General features: G+C 24.4%; 3 protein-coding genes across 5 annotated transcripts; 1 reads left to right on the top strand and 2 right to left on the bottom strand.

The window, feature by feature from the left end:
• Positions 1–143: 143 nt before the first annotated feature.
• LOC100866954 (2-oxoglutarate and iron-dependent oxygenase domain-containing protein 3) lies at positions 144–2075 on the top strand. 2 transcript variants are annotated; one of them, XM_086906086.1, is made up of 6 exons: positions 201–463; positions 926–1146; positions 1231–1363; positions 1427–1580; positions 1650–1776; positions 1849–2075. In XM_086906086.1, the coding sequence occupies exons 1-6, from the start codon at positions 354–356 to the stop codon at positions 1989–1991; spliced, it is 888 nt and encodes a 295-aa protein (XP_086762212.1). In that variant the 5' UTR covers positions 201–353; the 3' UTR covers positions 1992–2075. The 2 variants fall into 2 exon arrangements, with proteins under 2 accessions (XP_031775843.1, XP_086762212.1); XM_031919983.2 differs by having other exon boundaries at positions 144–463; positions 926–1363.
• A 160-nt stretch (positions 2076–2235) lies between these two features.
• Positions 2236–16589, bottom strand: FASN1 (Fatty acid synthase 1). Its single transcript, XM_012489951.3, has 9 exons — positions 16322–16589; positions 10863–11065; positions 10427–10780; positions 7207–10358; positions 6661–7117; positions 4745–6592; positions 3755–4668; positions 3440–3670; positions 2236–3340 (listed from the first exon to the last, which is right to left on the bottom strand). The coding sequence occupies exons 2-9, from the start codon at positions 10975–10977 to the stop codon at positions 3239–3241; spliced, it is 7173 nt and encodes a 2390-aa protein (XP_012345405.1). The 5' UTR covers positions 10978–11065; positions 16322–16589; the 3' UTR covers positions 2236–3238.
• A 2289-nt stretch (positions 16590–18878) lies between these two features.
• Positions 18879–22530, bottom strand: LOC100866832 (dynein regulatory complex subunit 11). Of its 2 annotated transcripts, XM_031919865.2 has the most exons (10): positions 21911–22530; positions 21382–21592; positions 21015–21292; positions 20628–20937; positions 20287–20562; positions 19903–20147; positions 19549–19836; positions 19286–19378; positions 19061–19178; positions 18879–18997 (listed from the first exon to the last, which is right to left on the bottom strand). In XM_031919865.2, the coding sequence occupies exons 1-10, from the start codon at positions 22412–22414 to the stop codon at positions 18879–18881; spliced, it is 2442 nt and encodes an 813-aa protein (XP_031775725.2). In that variant the 5' UTR covers positions 22415–22530. The 2 variants fall into 2 exon arrangements, 1 of the variants encoding a protein (XP_031775725.2); XR_015291536.1 differs by lacking the exon at positions 18879–18997 and having other exon boundaries at positions 19286–19418.
• Positions 22531–22768: the final 238 nt, after the last annotated feature.

Below are 22768 nucleotides of genomic sequence, written 5' to 3'. Positions count from 1 at the left end.
ATTTTATTTAATGAAAAAAGCATTACTTATGATATATTTATTTCTAAATAAGCATATATAAAATTTTTATTCAAAATCATTATTGTTAAAATTTATACATACAAAAGAATGTAATCAATATAATTTTTTATTTCTTTTAAAATAGTATAAATAATTTATGTATTTATTACTGACATAGAAATAATTGTTTAACTTACGTAGTAATTGCTAATTGTTGTAAATGTGTATAATATATATATATATATATATATATATATATATATATATTTGTACATACATATACTCAAAAAAGAAAGAATTTAGTAAATATAAATGTATACAGATTAAAATATTATTAAAAATAATTATTAAAAATGACACAAAAAGTTAAAAAAGGAAAAAAGAATCAAGTAGAAAAAGAAAATCAAAAAGAAAAAAAATTTGAAAAAAATATAAAAGAAAACACAGTTGAAAATATCAAAGTGTATGTAACGTAAAAGTACTAAATCCAAATTTAAAATATTATTACAAGCGTTATTTATTTATTTAAAATATATTAAAAACATTATCAATTTATTTAATTTATAGAGAATGTAATGTTTTATTTATTATGTTAAAATTTTTAATATAATTTGGACATATATTTTATATTGATTATATATATTGACATACAGGTTATATTTTAAGTCAGGTTATATTTTCATATATTTATAGTGAAAAATATATAAGTATATATTATCTAATTATTTTTGTTAACATATATCATATTCAATATTTTTCATATAAATTATTCAATATATCATTTAAGTTATTTATATTATATATAAAAAAACTAATTCATTATAAGTATATATATATATGTATATTTTTTTTTATATCAATATAATTAACATGGTAAATTATTTCAAAATTATAAAACATTATAAAAAAATATATTATTTTGCAGAAAATATGGATCTTCTATAAGATTTCCTTATCAGAGAGTATGGTCTCGCTCTGCCCTTATATTTCCAGTATTATTCATAATTTGGTATAGTAGTAAACAGGGTAAAGAAATTTATTTAGCAAAACAAAAAGAAATTTTATTAAGTCGTACTCTAAATATTGAATGTTCAAGTGATTATGAAGCAGAAACAAATAGATATCCTGAATGTATACCTGAAAAATGTGGGAGAATAGTTATGGATAAATTAGTATTATCAACAGAAAGTGATATATTATTAAAAATAGCAGTAAATGGTTTAAATTTAGGTGGTTCTGATGGTGGTGCAAGTATATTAGATCTTCATTCTGGTGCATTAAGTAAAGGTCAAGGTTTTATAGATATTTACACATTATCAGAAACAAAAAAAATATTCAATAGTTCTGATTTTGCAATTTATAAGTATGTAAATTATTTATGATTCTTTCAAAGAATTTCAATTTTATAATTGTGTAATATTTACAGAACAATAAAAACTAAGATACAACATGCAATAGCACATAATTTTGGAATACCTTCGAATAAAATATTTTTAACAAAGCCTACATTTTTTTCTCGAATGACAAATGTATCTGCCAAAACTATACATGACGAATATTGGCATCCTCATATTGACAAAGTGTGTAAATTATAATTTTATTAAAAATTTTATTTAAAATTTATTTCTGAATTTAAATTTTTAACATAGGAAACATATAAATCTTTTCACTATACAACTTTACTTTACTTGAATGATTTTGGAAGAGATTTTGAAGGAGGCCGATTTGTATTTATTGATAAAAATAATGTCAAAACGATAATAGAACCTCGTAAAGGTAAACAATAATTATAAAAGATTGATTAAAAGAGAAAATATAAACAATAAAAATATTAAATTTATTTTATAGGTAGAGTATCTATGTTTACTTCAGGTAGTGAAAATTTACATGCAGTTGAAAAAGTACAATCGGGTACTCGATATGCGTTAACCATATCTTTTACATGTAATCCAGATGCCGCTATTTCCGATCCAAATTATCGAATAAAATAAAAAAAGATTATTACATGAATGAAAATTATGTATTCATTTTAATTTTAAATAAATAAAATGTTTATTTTATTTAAACAAAGAAAATGTTCCGTTCCAATGAAAAAAATTTATTTATAAAATATATTAGAAGAAATATATATATATTTATTTTTATTATTTTATTTTTATTATATAAAAATTTTGTTTATTTATAAATTTTTTTAAAATATATTACAATAAATGATATTCTTGAATTAATAGACAATTTATTTTTTTGAAATATTCTTTATTTACTTATCAATATGATACAAGAACACATGTAACATATAACAAATGCATATTTTAATATTTTGCGTTTAATGATAATTAAAATTATGAACATGTACATATCTATTATTTAACAAACCAATCTCTTATTGCTAATGAGAAAATATAATGTAAATGGTTGCTTTTAATAAAGCATTAAGTATGTTATGTGCAATATATTTTGATTGTATACAAATATATATAGAATATATATTGAAGTTTATCACTGGAATGTCTTTATTTTTTATTACATTTATTTAAATACACTGTCTAAAAGTGTACATATAAGAAAAATGTATGAATTGCCAATCATTACTATTTTTACTAATGTTTTTTTATATTTTTTTTCTGTGTAAAAATGTCAATTTTTTAGAAATCTAGATTAGTGAAATAATTATCTAATAATGTAATTTAATAAAACAATTCTATGCATATATACTATATGTTTAAATAATGGTATTTGTCCACTATAAAACCATTATAAAAACTTATAGCAGATATCTAAAAAATGTATACTATAAATATTTATATTTAATATTTGAAAATGTTTTTAATAATACCCATATAGTATGTGAAATTATTACACAATAAAGACCACGTTATACTATTATTCCTTTATACACGCCCATCTCCCTCGATGTTTATTTATCATTTCACAATCTAAGATATTTTTGATAGAAAATAGAAAAATTGACTACATAACTTAATAATGTAGATGATATAAACAATGCATGTAAAAACCTGAGGTAAGAAATATTTGTACAAAAGGAATTTTACAGAAAATATATGTAGAAATCATATTAAAAATTAAATGTTAAGTTTTTGATGATCATTATTATCATGTACATTAAGAGCTCTTTGGAATGTTTCTATGCAACATTTATGTACATTTAAGTAATGATATTAATATTACAGAATAATTTTCTGAATTTAGAATAATTTTATAAATTGAAATATATTTTTTACGTTCTTAAAATATTTGCAATTTGTGATGCATTCTTTCCTACTAAAATGCTTCTATGATTTCCGGGTAATTTTTCAATTTTTACTTTTTTCTTACAAATCTGTAAAAAGATCAAAAATATAATAAAAAAAATTAGAAAATAAAATAAATTTATTCTATATTATTATTTATTATTTGCATATTTAAATGTAATAATTACCTCTGATAAACCATAATCTTCGTCTAAATCAACAAAATTATCTTTGGCTCTAATTAATAAAATATCTCCATTAAATACACTTGGATTATAATTATAAACTGCCAGCAGTTTCTTATAGAATAATAGACCAGCAACTTTTAAGTCTTTAACATTCAGTTGAGGTTCGTCTATAATTTCTACCACTTTATCTAATAACTCTTCATCGGGTACAGATTCTAAGATGTCATAAGTCTAAAAAAAAAAAAAAAAATTAAAAAAAAGATAAAATATATATTTTTAAATTATGGAATAATATATTTGTGGAAATAAAAATACCTGAGTGAAATTGATCTTCTTATTAAATTGTTTGATGAAATACGATAAAGATTTTCTGTAACCATTTGCATTCACATCATCTTGATTAGCAAGCTTTCCAATTTCCACAGAATGTAATTTCACGTAAGCCGGTGAACCGTCAAGGAGAGTTAAAACTACTGCATTTCCAGCCTTTTCCAACTGAACGGCCATTTCAAATGCAATGCAAGCCCCAAAGGAATATCCTGCTACATGATATGGTTCTTTAGCTTGAATCTTCTGCATTTCTTTCACATAAAAAGCAGCTAATGCTGATACAGATTCTAGTGGACTATTTTCAATACACTGAAAGCTCCAAACAGGTCGTTCTAATTCACTAGCTAAAGTTTTAAATGGTGTTTGTGTTCCTTCAATAGCGTGAACAATGAATAATGGCTGTCCTTTTGAACTCTTTGATTCCAATTGTACAAGAGATTTAATAGGTACAAGTTCTGAAGAATTAACTTGGAATAGAAAATCTTCTACGATATTTTCTTCTGAATCTGTAGAAGTATTCGCTTGTTCTTCTGCAATAGGACCATCAAGCTGTTGTAATTTTTTAAATGTCAAAGTACGAATTTCTAATGCCGACAATATTAGATCATAGTTCCTCTCGAGAGTCTGTTTAATTTCTGTTCCCATCAGGGAGTCCATTCCAAGATCAGCTAAAGTAACACTGGGATTAATGGATTCCAATACTTTAATACCCATGATATTGGCTACTGCTTCAACTACACTAGTTTTTGTTCCAACTTCTACCCTTTTATCTGCTATAACCATGGAAGATAAAACTGGATGTGGTTGTTGAAGGAAGATATCCATTGTATCAAGACAACTTTGTATGCGTTGAGGCAAAGTACCACCAATCTCAGTATCACTAGAACCATTCATTGTGTCTATAAAAAAAAAAAAAATGTAGTATATCTGAAATATATAATATGAAATCAATATTTATAAAAAAAAATGTAATACCTATAATTAAACCAACATCACCAATAGCTCCCCATTGAATGGCAAGACCAGGTAAACCATTTGCTTGTCTATTTTCCATTATTCTTTCCATAGCAGAATTTGATAAACCATAATTACTCTGACCTAAATTACCTCTTCCACACGAAACAGATGAAAACACAACAAAATAATCTAACGAGGAACAATATTCTCGTGATACTATGTCTAAATTCTTAGTTATGGTAATTTTAGGTGATGCTGACATTATAAAATCAGATTCCGAGAGATTTTCAATGAGACCATCTCGTAGAACAGCTGCTAAATTGAATATACCACCAATAGGAGCAAGTTCATTGCTTTCTTTAATAAGTTGTTTCGTTCCAGTTAATGTTAATATATCCATTGTGCAAATTTTAATATGTACACCCATCTCACGCCAGCGACGAACACACAATGACTGAAAGCCAGTACGTATGCCAGATCTTGAAGTTAAGACTATATATTTTGCACCACGTATGATCATCCATTCTGAAAGTTCCAAACCAAATCCACCAAGGCCACCAATTATTATGTATGATTTTTCAGGATTCATATATGTGCGTGGAATGGCTGAAACTATCTTTGTTGTTGGTTGTATAACTTTTTGCTTTTCCTCATCTCGAATTTTCAATAAAACTTTACCAATATGTTTGCCAGTAGCCATAAATCTGAAAGATTGCTCAATTTGTTGTTCTGAAAAAACTGTTGAAGGAAGTGGCCGAACAGCACCATTCTCTATTCCTTCGTTGACGAGTCTTGCAGTTTCTCTTCTCTCTGGACTATCACCTTCCAAAATAGCATCCAAAAGTATTCCATGGAAAGAGGCATTTTTTAAAAACACAGACATTCCAAGAGGAGAATCATTCGATAAATCAAATTTTCCAATTTCAAGAAAACGACCACCAATAGCAAGACATCTGACACTAGCTTGTAATTTTTCTTCAGCTAGCGAGTTAAGCACTATATCTACGCCACGTCCATTAGTTTCGGTAAGTATTAATTGTTCAAAGCTGGTATCTCGAGAATTGCCGATGTTTCTATCAGTTAATTGAGGGAACATTTTTTTCAAGAAATCTCGTTTCTCTTGAGTTCCAACGGTAGTGAATACTGTGCATCCTGTGTGCAACGCTATAGAAATACTAGCTTGTCCAACACCTCCACTACCAGCATGAATCAAAACACTATCACCTCGTTTCATGCGACCACGGACACATAGAGCATAATAACTAGTAGCATAAGCAACCGGAATAGTTGCTGCCTGTTCCAAAGACCAATTATCAGGTACTTTCCACATAAACTTAGGATCAGCTACAACAGTAGTAGCTAAACCACGTGCGGCCACCATAGACATGACTCGTTGACCTTTTGGATCACGTCCTGAAAACTCAAGACCCAATATACATTCTTGAGTAGCTAGATTTCCAGGCAGAGCATCTGGTGGCAACTTTCCAGTTGCTAACATGATATCTCTAAAGTTTAATGGTGCATAGTATACAGAGCATAACAATGTGTTTGGAAATTTTTCTGGCTGATAATAGCTGAGTGGACTTTCAATCCATCTTAAGCTACTCAAATCACCTCTAAACAAAGCATTAATATTGGCGTGTTCAACTTGCAGAGATTCTTCATTTTGTAAATCTAATTGTAAATGTCTATAACTTCCCCATTGTCCTCCTTTTAGAACATTAGCTACCAAATGTTTATTCAATTGTTGAGTATAAAATTTATCATTTAAATTAAATTTAGGTAAGTTTTTGTCTTGAATGAAAACATAACTTGTTTTCGCACCACCATCTTCTAAACGAATACAATTCATGAATCCAATTATACCTATAAATATTATGATTATTAAAATTTATGAAAATATTGTCCTGATAAAAATATTAGATAATATTTACCAAGTAATTCTTCGCCCTGGCTAACCAATAGAAGTTCCTGATTTTCAGTTGCAACTTTTTTTAAAGCCGCTTTTACACCTTCTAACCACATAAAATTCTTTTCTGTTATTTGTATAACAATAGGAGCAGATCTATGTTCTTTTTTTCTAAATAGATGATACGAGCTTCCAGCAACAACTTGTGTGGCAATATGAATCATATTTTGGTTTAATAAATTAGCCGAGTTAACGTCAATTTGATTTGTTTCTTCCAAAAAGAGAAATCCATTATTTACCAAACTATCTGTCAGATTTTTCAATATATTCCATGAATTATTAGACAATATGTTGCTAGCTATTACGAGATGTGAATCTTCGGCGACTGGTTCTTTCTCTTCATTACGTATTGAAAGAGTAACATTAAGTTCTTCTAAGCCACTATACTGTTTACGTGAACCTACTACCACTTCTAATTCGAACTAAAAAAAAAAATTTTATAAATTTTTACAATCTTATTTTTTTTACACTATAATATAAATAATATAAATATATTAGTGATACAACTTACATTAAGTTGAATTTCTGAATTAGAAAAGTGAATTATATCAGACACAAACAGGTAATCTACAGGACGACTTCCAGCCACTTCAACAATTTTGGTTTTTTTGCGTCCTATATTTTCACAAATAATTTGTAGAAGTACAGCAAGAGCATATTGCTTGGCTTTTTCTGGATCCTGTGCTAATGGTTGGGAATTTTCAAAAGGTATAAACAAATATTTCTCAAATTTAGGAACTCGATATTGTTGTTTTTTCGCAATCAAAGAGGCTTTCATTTTTCTGATTTCAATACCACCTGATTTAATAACATCAATATTTGAATAAAAGTATACTGGAACACCCTCATTTTCCTTATAATTTTTGATAAAGTCTAAATGAACAGTAGGATTGATGGCAGCATATTGTAAGCGAACAGGTACATATAATCCTCTAGTATCCTTTTCAAGGATGGAAAATTGAAGCATAGTATCAATGAATGCAATCCAGTTATTGTTCCAAAGAAGTCTACCAGAAATTTTACTATTAGAGATGGATTTAATACCTTGAAAGATTCCACTGTAATGATATCCTCTTAATCTAAGTTCTTTGTAAATATCATTTATATTCAGTTCCAATAATTCACTTTCTTTTTTTAAAATTGGTGCAGGAATATTTAATAACATTTTATTGATATCATCTGGTACAGAAATTGTTCCAGTTACTGCCACAGATCCATTTTCACAAATTTCAAACTGACCAGTACCCATGAATATATTAATTAAAAATTTCACAACTCCTTCCTTTGGCATGATAGTAGCTCTTTGAAATTTTACATTCTCAAATGTAATTGGCAATTGCTCATAATCAACTCCTCGTAGTTTTGCAAAGGTTTTCCAAGTTATTAATAGATAACCAGTAGCAGGGAAAAGAATTCTTTCATCGATATTATGACCAATTAAATATTCATCTGATTCTTTAGATAGATCGAATTCTACTACATTTTCTCCGAAGGATGAACTCGCTGAAGAGAAAGTAGCTACATCCCATTGTACAGAATGATCCCATTTAACCAAACTATTAATCATAGGTGTACCATGACCAACTGGATAATTAACTGGTGGATACAACTTAGAAACTTTGGGTTGTCCTCCTGCCATATATATTTTTCCTATATTTTCTAGCAATAAATTTAGATTATTTGAATGGTTTCGTTTATGTAGACCAATATTGGTTACAGATGGAGGCAGTGATCTTCGTAAAATTGCTTGTAACAGAGAATGTGGTGCAATTTCAATAACTATTGCATCTTCCGGAATATGAGATAATGCTTGGTAAAACAGCACAGGTGATAATAAATTATTTACATGATATGCAGCACTGCTAAGTTGTGCTAATGGAGTGCTCCATGCTTGTTCAGGTATTGATGTAGAAATCCATCTGGAAGATCTCTGTTTTGGATTTGGAATAATTTTTTCTAGCATAGTACGAAGCTTTTGTCCTACTGGAGCTACATATTTGCTATGGAAAGCAACACCAGAGCTATTTACTATTTTTACAAAAATGTTATCTTTTTTTAATTCTTCTGTAAATTTCTTAAGAGATTCAATTGGACCAGAAATTGTTACAGAATCACTTGCATTATTGCAAGCTGGTGTTACGTCAGGTGGACATCGAGCTGCTACTTCTTCCCAACTTAATCCAACAGCAGCCATTGCTCCAAGCTGTAAATTTGAATCCATGATCGTTTTTCCTCTCCAATATGCTGCCAAAACAGTTTGTTCTGGTGTAAATGTACCATCTGCATAAGCACATCCTAATTCACCAACAGAATGTCCAACGATACCATCAGGTTGAATTCCTAGGTATGTTAATACATCTACTAGAGCAACTTGGATGGCTGCAATTGATACAAATGAATGAAGAACATTTTCAAAGGTTTCAGATGTTCCATTCAAAATAAGATTCATTAGATCAATTCCTTCAGGTTTTAAAGCTTCAGCACATTTTCGTAAACTTCTTTGAAATATTTCGATATTCAATAAATCTTTACCCATGCCTGGCCATTGAGATCCCATACCAGAGAACACAAACCAAATAGGATGTTTCTTGTCAACATATTGATTAATTTCTCCAAGTTTAACATTTCCCATAACAGAATATCCTCGATACAAATGATTAGATATATTATTTGCATAAATATCATGAAGTAGAGCAATGAACTCATCATCTTTTTCATATTCTTGAGCTTTGTTCAAAAGAACTCTTACAGCTTCTTCAGTACGACCAGATATAGTTACTAATTTGGGTACTTTACTGTCTAGAACTGGTAATAATTTTGGTTTTGGATGGCTACGAAGAAGAATATGTGCATTAGCTCCACCAAAACCGAACGAATTTACAGCCACAAATCCACCTTTCCATGGCATATTTTTATCCACAACTTGTATACTTCCATCATTCAATGCTGGTATGTCTGCATTCGGAATTTTGAAATGCAAATTACCTGGAATTATACCTTCTTCCATAGCAATAAGCAATTTCGATATGGAACATACTCCGCTAGCAGGTTCCGAGTGTCCCATATTAGATTTAACAGAACCAACTAATAGAGGACTCTTTCTACCTTTGCAAAACAAATTTGCTATAGAATTGACTTCTTGAGGGTCACCAACCTTTGTTCCAGTACCATGAGCTTCTACATAAGAAACATCTGCAGGATTAATACCTGCTTCTACATAAATCTCGCGCATTAATTTATTTTGCATTTCTCCATTAGGAAAAGTGATTCCTTGTACTTTGTTACCATCAGTATTGGTTTTAGAATGTATAACTGTAGCGTACACTCTACGTGCATCTTTTGCTTTTTGCAGAAAGAGTACAGAGACAGCCTCTGATCTGACATATCCTTTACCATCAGCATCAAATGTTTTACACATACCATCTGAAGACAACATGCTTAATCGATGGAATTGAAGAGATTGGGTAGGTTTTAAAAGAAGATTGCAACCACCAACAATAGCAGAATTACATTCTCCTGAACGAATTGAAGCTATTGCTTGATGCATGGCATATAAAGACGATGAACATGCAGTGTCTATAGCATAACTAGGACCATTGAAATCAAATGAATATGAAATCCTATTTGGAAACATAGCTCTACAGCAACCGGTCAATGCATATCCTATAAATATATATTGAAATTATTATTATTATTTTTGTTATTATCAAACAAAGATTTCATATACTAACCATTAATTTGATCTGGATCATTAGTCCAATATTCATCTGATTCTGATGCAGAGACTCCAATGAATACGCCAGTCTTAGATCCTCTAATATCATTTGGATTAATACCAGCGTCTATGATTGCTTCGTAAGTTGCTTCCAAGAGCATACGTAATTGTGGATCCATTACATGAGCCTGTTTGGCATGAACACCAAAGAAGGTAGCATCGAATAAATTGAGTTCCTTCAATTTACCACTTCTCTCAGGTAGGCCATACATACCGGAAGGCCATCGACGATCATCATTTGTGACCATGTCGATGCCCTCAAATAAATTTTTCTTAAATTCTTCAACATTTGAAGATTCAGGATAACGTCCTAAAAAAGAGAATATTTAAAACAATTAAAAAAATTTTTATAAATCGTAAATATTGATATGATTAGTAACCAATATATTTACCTGAAAAACCACTAATTACAATTTCATCATTTATATTGTATGGAGTGGTATCACCATTCATCATAGTTGGTTCTCCTACGACAGGAGTGTTTGCACTTTCAAATTGAGCTGGCATTGTGATAAATATTAATAATTAGTTTTTTCAAATATATTTAAGTTATTTTACAGAATCTATCAGACGTGGGAGCCTAGTGGACTATAAGCTGAAAAAGAAAAATAACATATTACTTTGAATATATTTCATATATTACATAACTTATTGTTCTAATTTAATCATATATATATACGTACATATTAATATTATACTACATTATATATATAATATAAATTACATAGATTGAGAGAACAAATTATTTAATTTTTATATATTAATTTTCTTTTAAAAATATTTTAAGAAATGTAATAATTACAGAAATTATTTTTTTAATTACAATCAAAATTCCGTAAATATAAAATGACGGGAATCAGCTGTTTCGTTGAATACTTCAGACGTCTCAGCAATTGTATTAAATTACTGTAATAAGTATCTCTTCTCGTCATGTGATCAATTGAGTGATTTCAATTGGATTCACTTCGGGATAAATCAATTTAGTGAAGACTTTATGCATGAAAGATGCAACATTGCTTTTGCCTAGTGCTTGCAGTTATCTCTTACGAATATTTCATATTTTATTTAAAATTTAAATTAAAATTATCATACTTATCTTATCTATATTATTTTAATATTATCTATTTATTATATTCATTAATATATTTTATATTTAATAAAGAAAAAAAATTATCGATATTTTTAAAATTTGGATACAAAAAAAATCTTAGAATCTTAGAATCTTCAAAATCCAATCATTACAGAATCGTAGATCAGTTGTTTTTGAAAATTACGCGTTCTTAAAGTTTATTAAATTTATTATCAGGATTCATGATTTTAAAATATTGTTAAATATCTTTACTGAATAAAAAAATAAAAAAAATGTTTTTTATCATAAGTTATAATAAATCATAATATTGATTAATATGATAATAAAATGATAAAAAAATAAAAAATAGAAAAAATATTTTTCTATTACAAGTTATAATGAATCATAGTATTAATTAATATCAATTAACATTAATTATAATTAATGATAATGTATTAAAAACATTTGCGCATAAAATACGTAATAAGTGATAAAATTAACATTTTTTTATCTTCACATGATTATCCGATCTGGTTTTGATTAGAACGTAATAGTAGAACACGTGGTACGGCGTTGACCTCACGAATAAATTATATCATTACTCATTATATTCTTATACCAATTTGTTAACATAATTCAATAGTAATCAGACAATTTGATTATATATTATTTTATATTATTTAATTAAATTAAAATTTATATCAATGATCGCATAATATATATATATATTTCCAATCGCTTAATTAACATAATTATAATTAATTATGATTCTTTACAATTAAATTAAAAGATTAACATATCAGATGAAATATGTTTTATTGTTGTAGAAAAAAAACTTACATTTATTAATCCACAAAAAAAATATTAATATATATACATATTATATATTAAAAAAATAAAATATACAATTCACATATTCTTAAATTTATTAATTTCTTAATATATTAAAATAGTATTGCAATTCAGTTTAAAAATGGTAATAGTTAAAATAATAGTTTAAATATAAATACACAATAAAATAATCATTATTAATATTGATTTTTAAATAATATTAATATATCGAGACTATAATCAAATAAATACATCTTTCATTTAAATATAAAATTTTCGAAAAAAAGTGATTATATGTTATTTTTATCTTTCTTTTACATTATATATTGATAATATATTGATAATATATCATAATAATTATCTGAACTGCGAAACAACTTAAGTTACATTTATATCGTATCATCAAACAAAAAGTTAACAGAATTTTTTCTAAGGTTATCTGAAATGTTATTTTTTTTTCTTTTTAGACATTTATTGCGTGCGTGTACATTTTTTACTATCATATTTGATAGTCATAATATATGTATATTAGAATTTACATATCTTTATATTTTTACTTTTTCGTTAAATATTCTAAATTTGAAAATATATAATAATTTACTAAAATTTTTTTGGAAATATGTAATGATTCAATAAATTTTTTTTTCTTTTTATATTTTCGAAATTCAAAATATATTTTTTGAATTGATAATAAAAAAAAAATCAATTCTTTATATAAACATGATTAGTGAAATTCAATATTTAAAAAATATTTGAAATTTATTTAAATCAAATTTATAAGTTTTTTTTAAACCGGATAATTTTAATATATATTTTTATTATTAAAATTACCATAACAATGAAACTTTTTAATGTAAAATTTATTAAAAATTAAAAAGATTTAAATTAAATTATTTAAAAAAAATTATAAATAGTTTTAATCAATGATAATTATTTGATATATATTTGGAAATATGTTTATATAATTAGTTATTTAATAATATATAAAATAATAATAATAAATTAAAAATTTTTGATATAGAATTTTTAATTTAAAAATATCAAATCTATATATATATATAACAATATATATTTTAAATATTTTTTGAGTATTTATAATTTATCAATATTATATTATAGTATTTTATATTTTTAAGTATAGTCAATTTTTATAATATAGTCAATATTTCAACAAATTGATTATCACATGTTACATAGATTGAATTCAAATTTATTATTATCAAAACAAATAAATACATTAAATATAAAATATATGATTTATTAGTGACATTATTTTTTTATATCAATAATGTTTTTTTAAATCAATATATGTATATCACTAATTTTTAATATAAAAAACAGAAAAAATAATATATAATCTGCAAGCTTATAAATGCTAATTTTATTATTAAAAAATATATTCTATATAACTCAAATATTGAATAAATTGAATAATTTCATCACATAAAAATATGTAATTTATATTTTACATAAATTTAAACTTATCTCTTTACTCTTATATTCTGTAGTAAGGCGCAATGTTTATATTTTTTGAAAAAATAATTATTAAAATTAAAATATTTATTAAGATTAATCGTAAATATTATAAACATATAATGAAATGAAAAAGAAAAAAATAATTGTAGTTTAATATAATAAATATAATAATTAATTTATAATTTAATATTTATAGATAAATTTAAATCGATAACAAAAACAATACTATTATCTAACAATCAATTATACCGATCTAATTGATAATGATCGCTTTATATAAAATCTTATTTCAAAATATAAGAAAGATAAGAAGATAATTTCAATGTTAAATATCTCAATGTTGAATTACTGACAATTTGCCTCAAAAATCAAATATTCAGATATTATACATAAATTCAGATATATTAGCTTCATTTTTTTAAGATTTATTATTGTGCAAAAACTCATTAAAAAGTCAGCGTTATACTTAGGAACCTCTCCTTGTCAGCATTAGTTCATAAGTTGATCACGTATCACGTGTTGCGCAAAGTAGATGCGCATAAGATCAAAATATTCGTGATCAGTTTCTGATTCTATGAAAATCAAATTTTTTACTTTTTTTTTACTTTTGTGAAATAAATTTAGTTAAATTATTATATAAAATTTATAATATCTTATTAGTAGTCATTATATATTAATAATGTATTAAAAAATATATCAATAAATGTATAGAATTTTTATTATTTTTATTATTATAAATATTTTATATTTTTAGGATATTTTTTTTTTGTTCGAAATTCATTTTTTAAATAAAATTCATGACAAGAGGAATTTACTATTCAATATTAAGAATAAATAATGATGCAATAAGGAAAAAAGTAATAATAAGAAAATTACATATATTAAATATTCCATAAAATATTTTTTATATAAATATATCTCGAAATGAATTTACATTATTTTAAAATTATATTTATAATGTTAACTTTATTATTAATATTTTTTTAAATTAATAATCGTTCTAAATTGCACTTTTTTTTTTATTTTTAAACAAAAAATATTTTCATTACAAGTTCGTAGAAAGAAACATAATCATAAACTCATTAATCATAAATGAAAAAATATAAACAAACTTATTGTTAGGTCAGCTCATAAAAAACATTGTTTTTCTAAGAGTTAAATTTAAAACAATATTCATAGTAATAAAGATTTTAACAAAAAGAAAGTACAAAGTTTATAAAAAAATAAGTAAAAATATATATTTAAATAATTATTATTGAATAATTTGTTTTTTATTTATTGCACTTAACGTATATGTACAAAAAAAACACATTATTTGTGATTTAATAATATGATAATTTAATACCGTCTATTCGTTAAAGATACTAAATATACGCAATAGTAAAAATTTATACAAGTTAAACTTAATATTAATGCGAAATTAAAATTTAATGCGTTTATCATTCGTCATTCGTACCGAATAGATATATATAAATATTAACTTAGCTAATATCACATTATATATATCACGATATTCTTATTTGTAAAAAAAATATATAATTGTTATATAGAATAGTATCATAATAATACTATATACATATATATATTGTGAAATAATTTTTCGAGTTAATTTAGATAACAAATAAATATTAGTGATTCATTTCCTAGATAAATTTTTTTGTTACTGATATTTTTTTCAAATAGTTTTATATCAGTCAATATTCAATACTAATGATTAAATTTACTATGACATTACTATGACTATTATATTTATTACATCTATATTTTGTATGAAAGTTTTTTCAAATTTCAATTGTTTTACAAAACACAGAAGGACCTTCCATAGAATATGATTTTGTTGGAAATATATGTAATATATAAATATACAATTCGTGAAAATTTAAATATTATTTAAATATTATTAATTTAATATTACTGCGAAAATTTATAGTTATTTTATATATTATTGATAATCGTGTTGATTTTCAAAACTTTCGAGTAATATAAGAAAAAAATATAAGAATTATTAAAAAATCGAAATTTGATTGATTAAAAAAATTAATCAAATTTAATTCACTGATTGTTAATTATTTAATTCATAAGATTTATATGTAAAATATTTATTTTATATAACTAAACAGAAAATGATAACAGTTAATTATTTATTCATTAATTAGATATTCACTAATGAAATTTTATATCTTAACATTATAATAATATAATTTTATTAAAAAATTATTCTGTATTATCTGATAATATATATATATATATATATATATATATATATATATATATATATATATATATTGTAAATATAATTGATTAATTTTTTATTTAATATTTAAAAAGACTTGAAAAGAATTTTCCGAACTGTCAATAATTTGGATTATATTGTTAACAAATTAAGTGTATTTTATTAATTAGCAATTATTAATTATTAATTAGCAACAAAATGTTAAAAATTTATTTAAAATGAGACATCGTTTAACTACTTACCTCACACGTGGATATAATCCTGACAAATGTTGTTGAATTCTATTTTCCTTTTTGCTCGAAAATCCTGCGTATTTAATTAACGTTCACCACTAAATTAGAAATAAATAGAGTAGATCTTGTCGACCAACTTGTAATGACAATAATGAAGGAATAACGAAATGGTAATAATATTTAAATAGAAAAATGGCTCTGCTATTTAGTAATTTTATATATACGCGACGTGCAGTTTCCCTATCGATAAAACCAGTATAAGCACCATGGGCACGTCGCAGAAAACTGGCTAACGTCTAGCTCGTGAGCATCTCGTTATTATTGAATTGGACAGACCCTATGGTCTGACATCAGACCATGTGGCGTCGACCAATAGGAATTCACGTTTCCGGTACGCAAGCGCACGAGAATGAACCGGCGTTCCATCTTCCGTTACGAATATTCCGCTTTTACATTGAATTACGTTTATTCTCGCAACTGATTCAACATTTTGTTTAAATTTTAGTCTTGATCGATCTGTGTACATGCAGTTATCACATGTTAATTAGTCATGTTCTTATTTTATATAATTTTTATGTTATCAATACCGATAACTAGCATAAAATAGTTCACCGCTATAACACGATGAACTGACGCGAGGAATCGATATCCTAGTGCAGTAACGTAATCGACAGATTTCGAGAGCATTTGTAAACATTAAAGTCTGTTCATTTTTTTTTTTATAACAATTGTGTCATTTTAAAAAATATTTAATAAAAGTGCAAATTTTGAAGAATTTCAGAGATCAAAATTTTTTTGATGTTTTTGATTTTTATGTGTTATTTAAAAAATTCAAAATTCTATAAAATTCAAAATGTGCAGTGAATTCATTTTTATTTTTTATATTTTTGTTAAAAAAAATTATTTTTTTTATATTAGTAAAAACTCATACGTTTTTGCTTTAATATCTTATATAACACATTAGTATTCTAAAAGATAAAGCAAATTGATTATTCAATTTTTTTGTCGAATTGCTTTGTCTATATCTTGAAAATATTAGATAATTTTTTTCATTTGTTTCAATTTTTTAATTTTTTTTTCCATTCAAGAGAAATATTACAATTATATTATTATTGATATTAATCGACGAAAGCTATAATTTATTTTTTTTACATAAAATAACTTAAATTCATACATTAAATAATTATTTATTTAATAATAATTTATTTAATTATTTTAATAAATTCTCTTATTAGCATTTGAATATTTTAAAAAAATGTAAAATCTTGCGTGATATATCTTATTTTCATAATTAAAATAGAACTATAATTAATGTAACATATTTTAATATAAGAGTAATATTATGTGTAATGTTATCCCCCCATCATTTTTCTTTGATAACATTTTGGAAAGATCTTTGCCACTGTCTTATCATAAAACTTATTCGCCGCGTATTATATCACGTGAACTGAAGAAAGAAACATGTAACCTGTATAAGTTTAGACTTAACGAGACTTTTGTGTTACGATCCAAAGCTAACAATCTTATTCTAGTTATCTCTCTTACAAAAGGGACGTTCATGAATAAAAACTTGTCAGATTGCAATTGTCATTCTTCTAATTCAGATTTACGCTTCCAAAAGCCATTATACAATCAAATATTAATAATAAAATCTCTATAAAATTTCGATTATGAAACATAATTAACATGCGATTATGAAATGATTATGAAATCAAATTTTGAATCTATTATCAGTTTAATATATGAACATGAATCATCTTTTGAATTTTTCAACATAAAAAATTATATTATTATACTAATCATAACATCATAAAAACTAATGATAAAAGTAATTAATACTAATTTTGAAATACATTATAATGATATATATATTATAATGATATTATAATGATATATATATTATAATGATATTATAATGATATATATATTATAATGATATTATAATGATATATATATTATAATGATATTATAATGATATATATATTATAATGATATTATAATGATAATATATGCATATACGTATATGATAAATATTATATTATGATATATATTATAATATATGTAGATTTGTAGACGATATTTTTATAATAATAAAAGTTATAATAAAAGAAAAAATAAAAAATTTTCTTATTTATACTTCATAAATTCGTGAATTTATTTTTTATTTAAAATAATGCTAGATTTATCAATATTTGAAACTTTGATCTCGAACGTAAATCGTGGTTACGTTTATTTTTACTTATGTAAATAAATTTTGCATTTTTGCAAGAGCTCGATAAACAGTGACGAAGATCTGTAAAATAAGATTGAATAATCATAAAATTATAAAAATTAGCAAATTAGAAAAATAACAAAACTTCGTATTTATTCATATTTATTTATTATTTAAATTTTATTTATTCATATTTTTATTATTATTATTTTATTATATTACTTTTTTATTATATATATTATTAATTATTTTTATTGATTATTAATTAATAATAATTGATTATTAATTAATTTTATTAATTATATAAATATTATATTAAATATAAATAATTATATATAATTATTATATATAAATTTATTTACGAAGATCTTTTTCCTTTTTTTTCTTTTTTTCATTTTCTTCTTTCAAGTTTTGAAGCTCCAATTCAAGTGCTCGTTGTTTTTTACGATTTATAGGAGTTTTTGAAAGCCATGCTACAATCAGAATTATCGTAAATAAAAGATTAATATTATTTCATAGAGCATACGTATACAAACCTAAAAACGCGGATTCTTCTTCGCAAAAAACTGGATCTTTTGAGCTCAACGCATTTATTAATTCTCCGTGTGTCAATGGATGAGTTCTTAATTGCATTATTCGTTTTGTAGTCATTACCTGAATTATCATATTTATATATAATTATTAGAAGAAAATATTATAAAAAATGTTATATATAATAATTATATTATTATATATGATGATAATAATTTTTCCGCCAATACCTCATTAATTGACGCTAATACAGTGCCAATAGTAAAACCATCACAAATTTTAGTCATAATAGTTGTATCAAATTGTCTATTAATTCCAGAATGCTATAAATATAAATATATATCTAATAATACATAATAAAAACTATTATTTTATTATTATGTATTATTATGTATATTATGTATATTATGTATATTATTATTATGTATATTATATTGTATATTTTTTAATAAAAATTTAATGTCTAATACAATTTAAATTAATAAAATCATACTTTGTATAATAAATCTTTCCATATAAGAGACATAGTTCCATAATCTGGTCTAGGAATATATATAATTTTATCATAAGTTTGATATAAAAGTTTTTGGTCTCCATCCCATGGTGAACTTGAAGTTCCAATAAGAATCACTTTATCTTCATTTGTAATACTTTTTACTAATTTGGGAAGATCTCTTTTTAAACGTTTTGGATCAGTTTTATCTGTTTTTAGAATTTTTTTTACAAATGGTTTTTCTGCCCCTTCCATGAATATCACTGATGGTTGAAGCAAACGAGATACCTTTATATATAAAGAAATATAAAATTACTATAATTCATGTAATTATTTTTATTTCATTCTTCTTACCTTTAATATCAAATGCATAAGCATAATTAATCCTGATTTACCAGGATATTTTCCAGCAATGTTAGCTGGTGTAATGTCAAATAATGTAGCTCCAAGTTCTGTGCAAATTGCATTTACTAGCATTTTTTTACCACTACCATGTGGACCTGCTATTAATATTGATCTTATTAATGGTGTAAGTTCTCTAAGAGTATTGTCTCCCAAAGGAAGAATACAATATTCAGCTATCAGTTGTCTTATATCTCCTGTTAATAAAATTAATATGATTTAGAAGATTATTTAAAAGATTCATATTTTTAAAAGATTATTTAATAAATTAAAATGAGAATGAGAAATAATAAGAAATATAAGTTAATAAGTTTAAATTAATATTGAACACTTAACCAAGTGTTGGCAAAGATTCTATCTTCTTCTCTTTTAAATTATAGTTTAAGAAAGATTTTTCGCCTTTAAAATCATTAAGTGGAATTTCTTTATGAAGTTTAATAATTCCTTGAGTTAATAATTCTTCAAATAAAGATTCTGTTGTTCTATCAGGTGTCAAATCCTTCTCTTTTCTCTTTTTATTTTTTTTTGTACTACGGCGAATTCTTTTTTGACTTTTTTTAGGGCGTTTGCCTTTATCTCTATCTAATGCATTTTGTAGTGTTTCAATATCGCCTTGAAATATAATATAAATTTATAAAAGCATTTTGCTATATATATATATTGATCTTAAAATTTACCTCTGAGTGCTTGATCAACTGTAATACGAACTTCATTTTCTACTTTATTAATCATTTCATTCTCTATCATATCTAAATATGGCAACTGTGCTGCATTCATACTTTCATCTTTATTTTTCCATATTTCTTGATATTCTTGATTAGCATGTACTAATTCTGATAAAAAATTAGAAGGGATTGATTTGAAACCTTGTTCAGTTTCATCTTCTGATTGTTCAGCATTATTATCTTTTTTTAATTTTAATCTTTTAGATTTTTTGGATTCCTTTGATGATACTGCTGTTGATTTACTTATGGTACTTTCAGTTTCCTTAAAAAAAATCAGCACAATTATTTAATTTCAAAATATATATATATATATTATATAAATGTAAATATTAATTTTACTTGTCTGCTAAATATGATTCTGGATCCACCACTTTCTGCAGATGGCAAATCAGGAATTTTTCCTGTTTGTTGGAAATAAGTTTTTATCCAATTTCGAACTTCAGTTCTTATATTTTCCTCTATTATAGCGCTCTTCTCTTTATGTATCCTTTCTTTAGTTGTAACCATTAAATTTTCGTATAATTCTTGATACTTTATTTGTTTCTCATATCTTTCTTCTTTGACCCTTTCAACTTGTTTGACGTTTTCAGTAATTTCTTGACTCGGTTGAAGCATACCTTTAAAAATAATATGTATAATTCATATATTTTATTTGTTTATATATTTGTTTTTCCTAATTATTTTATTACTTTAATAAAAAAAATACCAATTAACAACATTTCTTCGAGACATCTTTTCCGAATTTTGAATCTAGTTAGATATCCTCTCCAAATTTTTTGAATTTTTATCGCAGCTATTGTTTCGTTCGGCTCGTTTTTTATCTCTGTTTCTGCTTTAATTGCAGATTTGTCTTTTATTTGACGAATTTCTTTCATAAATTGAAATTTTAATCGATCTTGCCTAGCACGTTCATGAGCCTAATATTTATATAAATAATAGATAAATATATATTACGTATATGAGAGAAATATATTTCATACGCTTACATTATTTCAAGTTTTCGAATAATTCTGTGACAAGAGTTCAATATATTTTATCGATAATTTATAATAAAAATATTTTATATGAAATTAAATTATGTTTTATATATATATACTTGTTAAAAATAGTTCAAAATGTAAGCATTCGAATATTTTCGTTTTATTATATATTGATAATTTTCAAGATATTCTTATATAATTTTCTTATATAATTATAGAAAGATAATTTTCTCCTTTATTTTAAAAAATTTTTACCTGTATAAGCTTTATTGCTTCCAATTCAGTCATCTTTTTTGGTATAATTGTTTTATCTAAAATATCCATATTTTTCAATGTATTTTCTATATAATTTCGTTTTTCCTTAATTTCTTGTAAACGTTCGCGTTTAAAATATCTGGGTATTTGAATTTCAATTTCTTGCGGAGTAACATTTAATTTTATTAGAATATCATCAAAATAATTGTACTCTGAAATATCTATCTCGACTAATTCATGTTTTAATTCTAAAATTCTTCCGAGACATGAAATTACCATTTTTTTTATCAATAATCGTTTTTGTGGTTGAATTATTTGATCGTAACATAGTTCTAATTTATTATAGATAATAATATATCTTACATATAATTCTGAAATCGCATTATGAATTTTCTTACGATCTTTTTGCGGTTTAGCATTTTGCAAAGTTGTATCCACTTGAAGAAGTTCCTCCAAAGCAATTTGTGCACTTTTCCAGAGTTCGTTATATATTATATTTGACATAATAAAAAAATATTTAATGCTTTTTTTCCTGTTTAAGAATAAAAAAAAGTGAAAATACAAGCTAATTGAATTTTAATTCAAAGATATTATAGTGAAAACACTTTGCCTTATTCTATTTTTAGAATTGTTAGAAATCGTTAATATCCTAGCAACCATTAAATTAATGATATATAAAATTTCTTTTTTATTTATATAAGATAAGTATATGTATTTAAAATAAGGTGCACGTATATATTTAAATATTTATTTTAATTTTTTACAAATATTAGTACAATACAGTATTTAAAATAATCATTATTGATTAATCATAAGATTATAATTTTTAAAGCAATAGATACAAAATTTTACTTCATA

This window comes from Apis florea, unplaced genomic scaffold (assembly GCF_048593485.1).
Source record: "Apis florea isolate Af1SG1 unplaced genomic scaffold, ASM4859348v1 contig_1615_pilon, whole genome shotgun sequence".
NCBI lineage: Eukaryota > Metazoa > Arthropoda > Insecta > Hymenoptera > Apidae > Apis > Apis florea.
This window is presented reverse-complemented; position numbering and strand designations above follow the sequence as displayed.

Coding starts and splice junctions, on each gene's coding strand:
- LOC100866832 (XM_031919865.2), bottom strand. CDS start 22,414: ATGTCAAATATAATATATAACGAACTCTGGAAAAGTGCACAAATTGCT. Junction 19,837..19,902: donor TTATGCATTTGATATTAAAG/GTAAGAAGAATG, acceptor TTATATATAAAG/GTATCTCGTTTGCTTCAACC. Junction 19,179..19,285: donor TATTAGCGTCAATTAATGAG/GTATTGGCGGAA, acceptor ATGATAATTCAG/GTAATGACTACAAAACGAAT.
- LOC100866954 (XM_031919983.2), top strand. CDS start 354: ATGACACAAAAAGTTAAAAAAGGAAAAAAGAATCAAGTAGAAAAAGAA. Junction 1,364..1,426: donor TCTGATTTTGCAATTTATAA/GTATGTAAATTA, acceptor TAATATTTACAG/AACAATAAAAACTAAGATAC. Junction 1,581..1,649: donor GGCATCCTCATATTGACAAA/GTGTGTAAATTA, acceptor TTTTTAACATAG/GAAACATATAAATCTTTTCA.
- FASN1 (XM_012489951.3), bottom strand. CDS start 10,977: ATGCCAGCTCAATTTGAAAGTGCAAACACTCCTGTCGTAGGAGAACCA. Junction 3,671..3,754: donor AGAAGATCAATTTCACTCAG/GTATTTTTATTT, acceptor TTTTTTTTTTAG/ACTTATGACATCTTAGAATC. Junction 3,341..3,439: donor AAGATTATGGTTTATCAGAG/GTAATTATTACA, acceptor ATCTTTTTACAG/ATTTGTAAGAAAAAAGTAAA.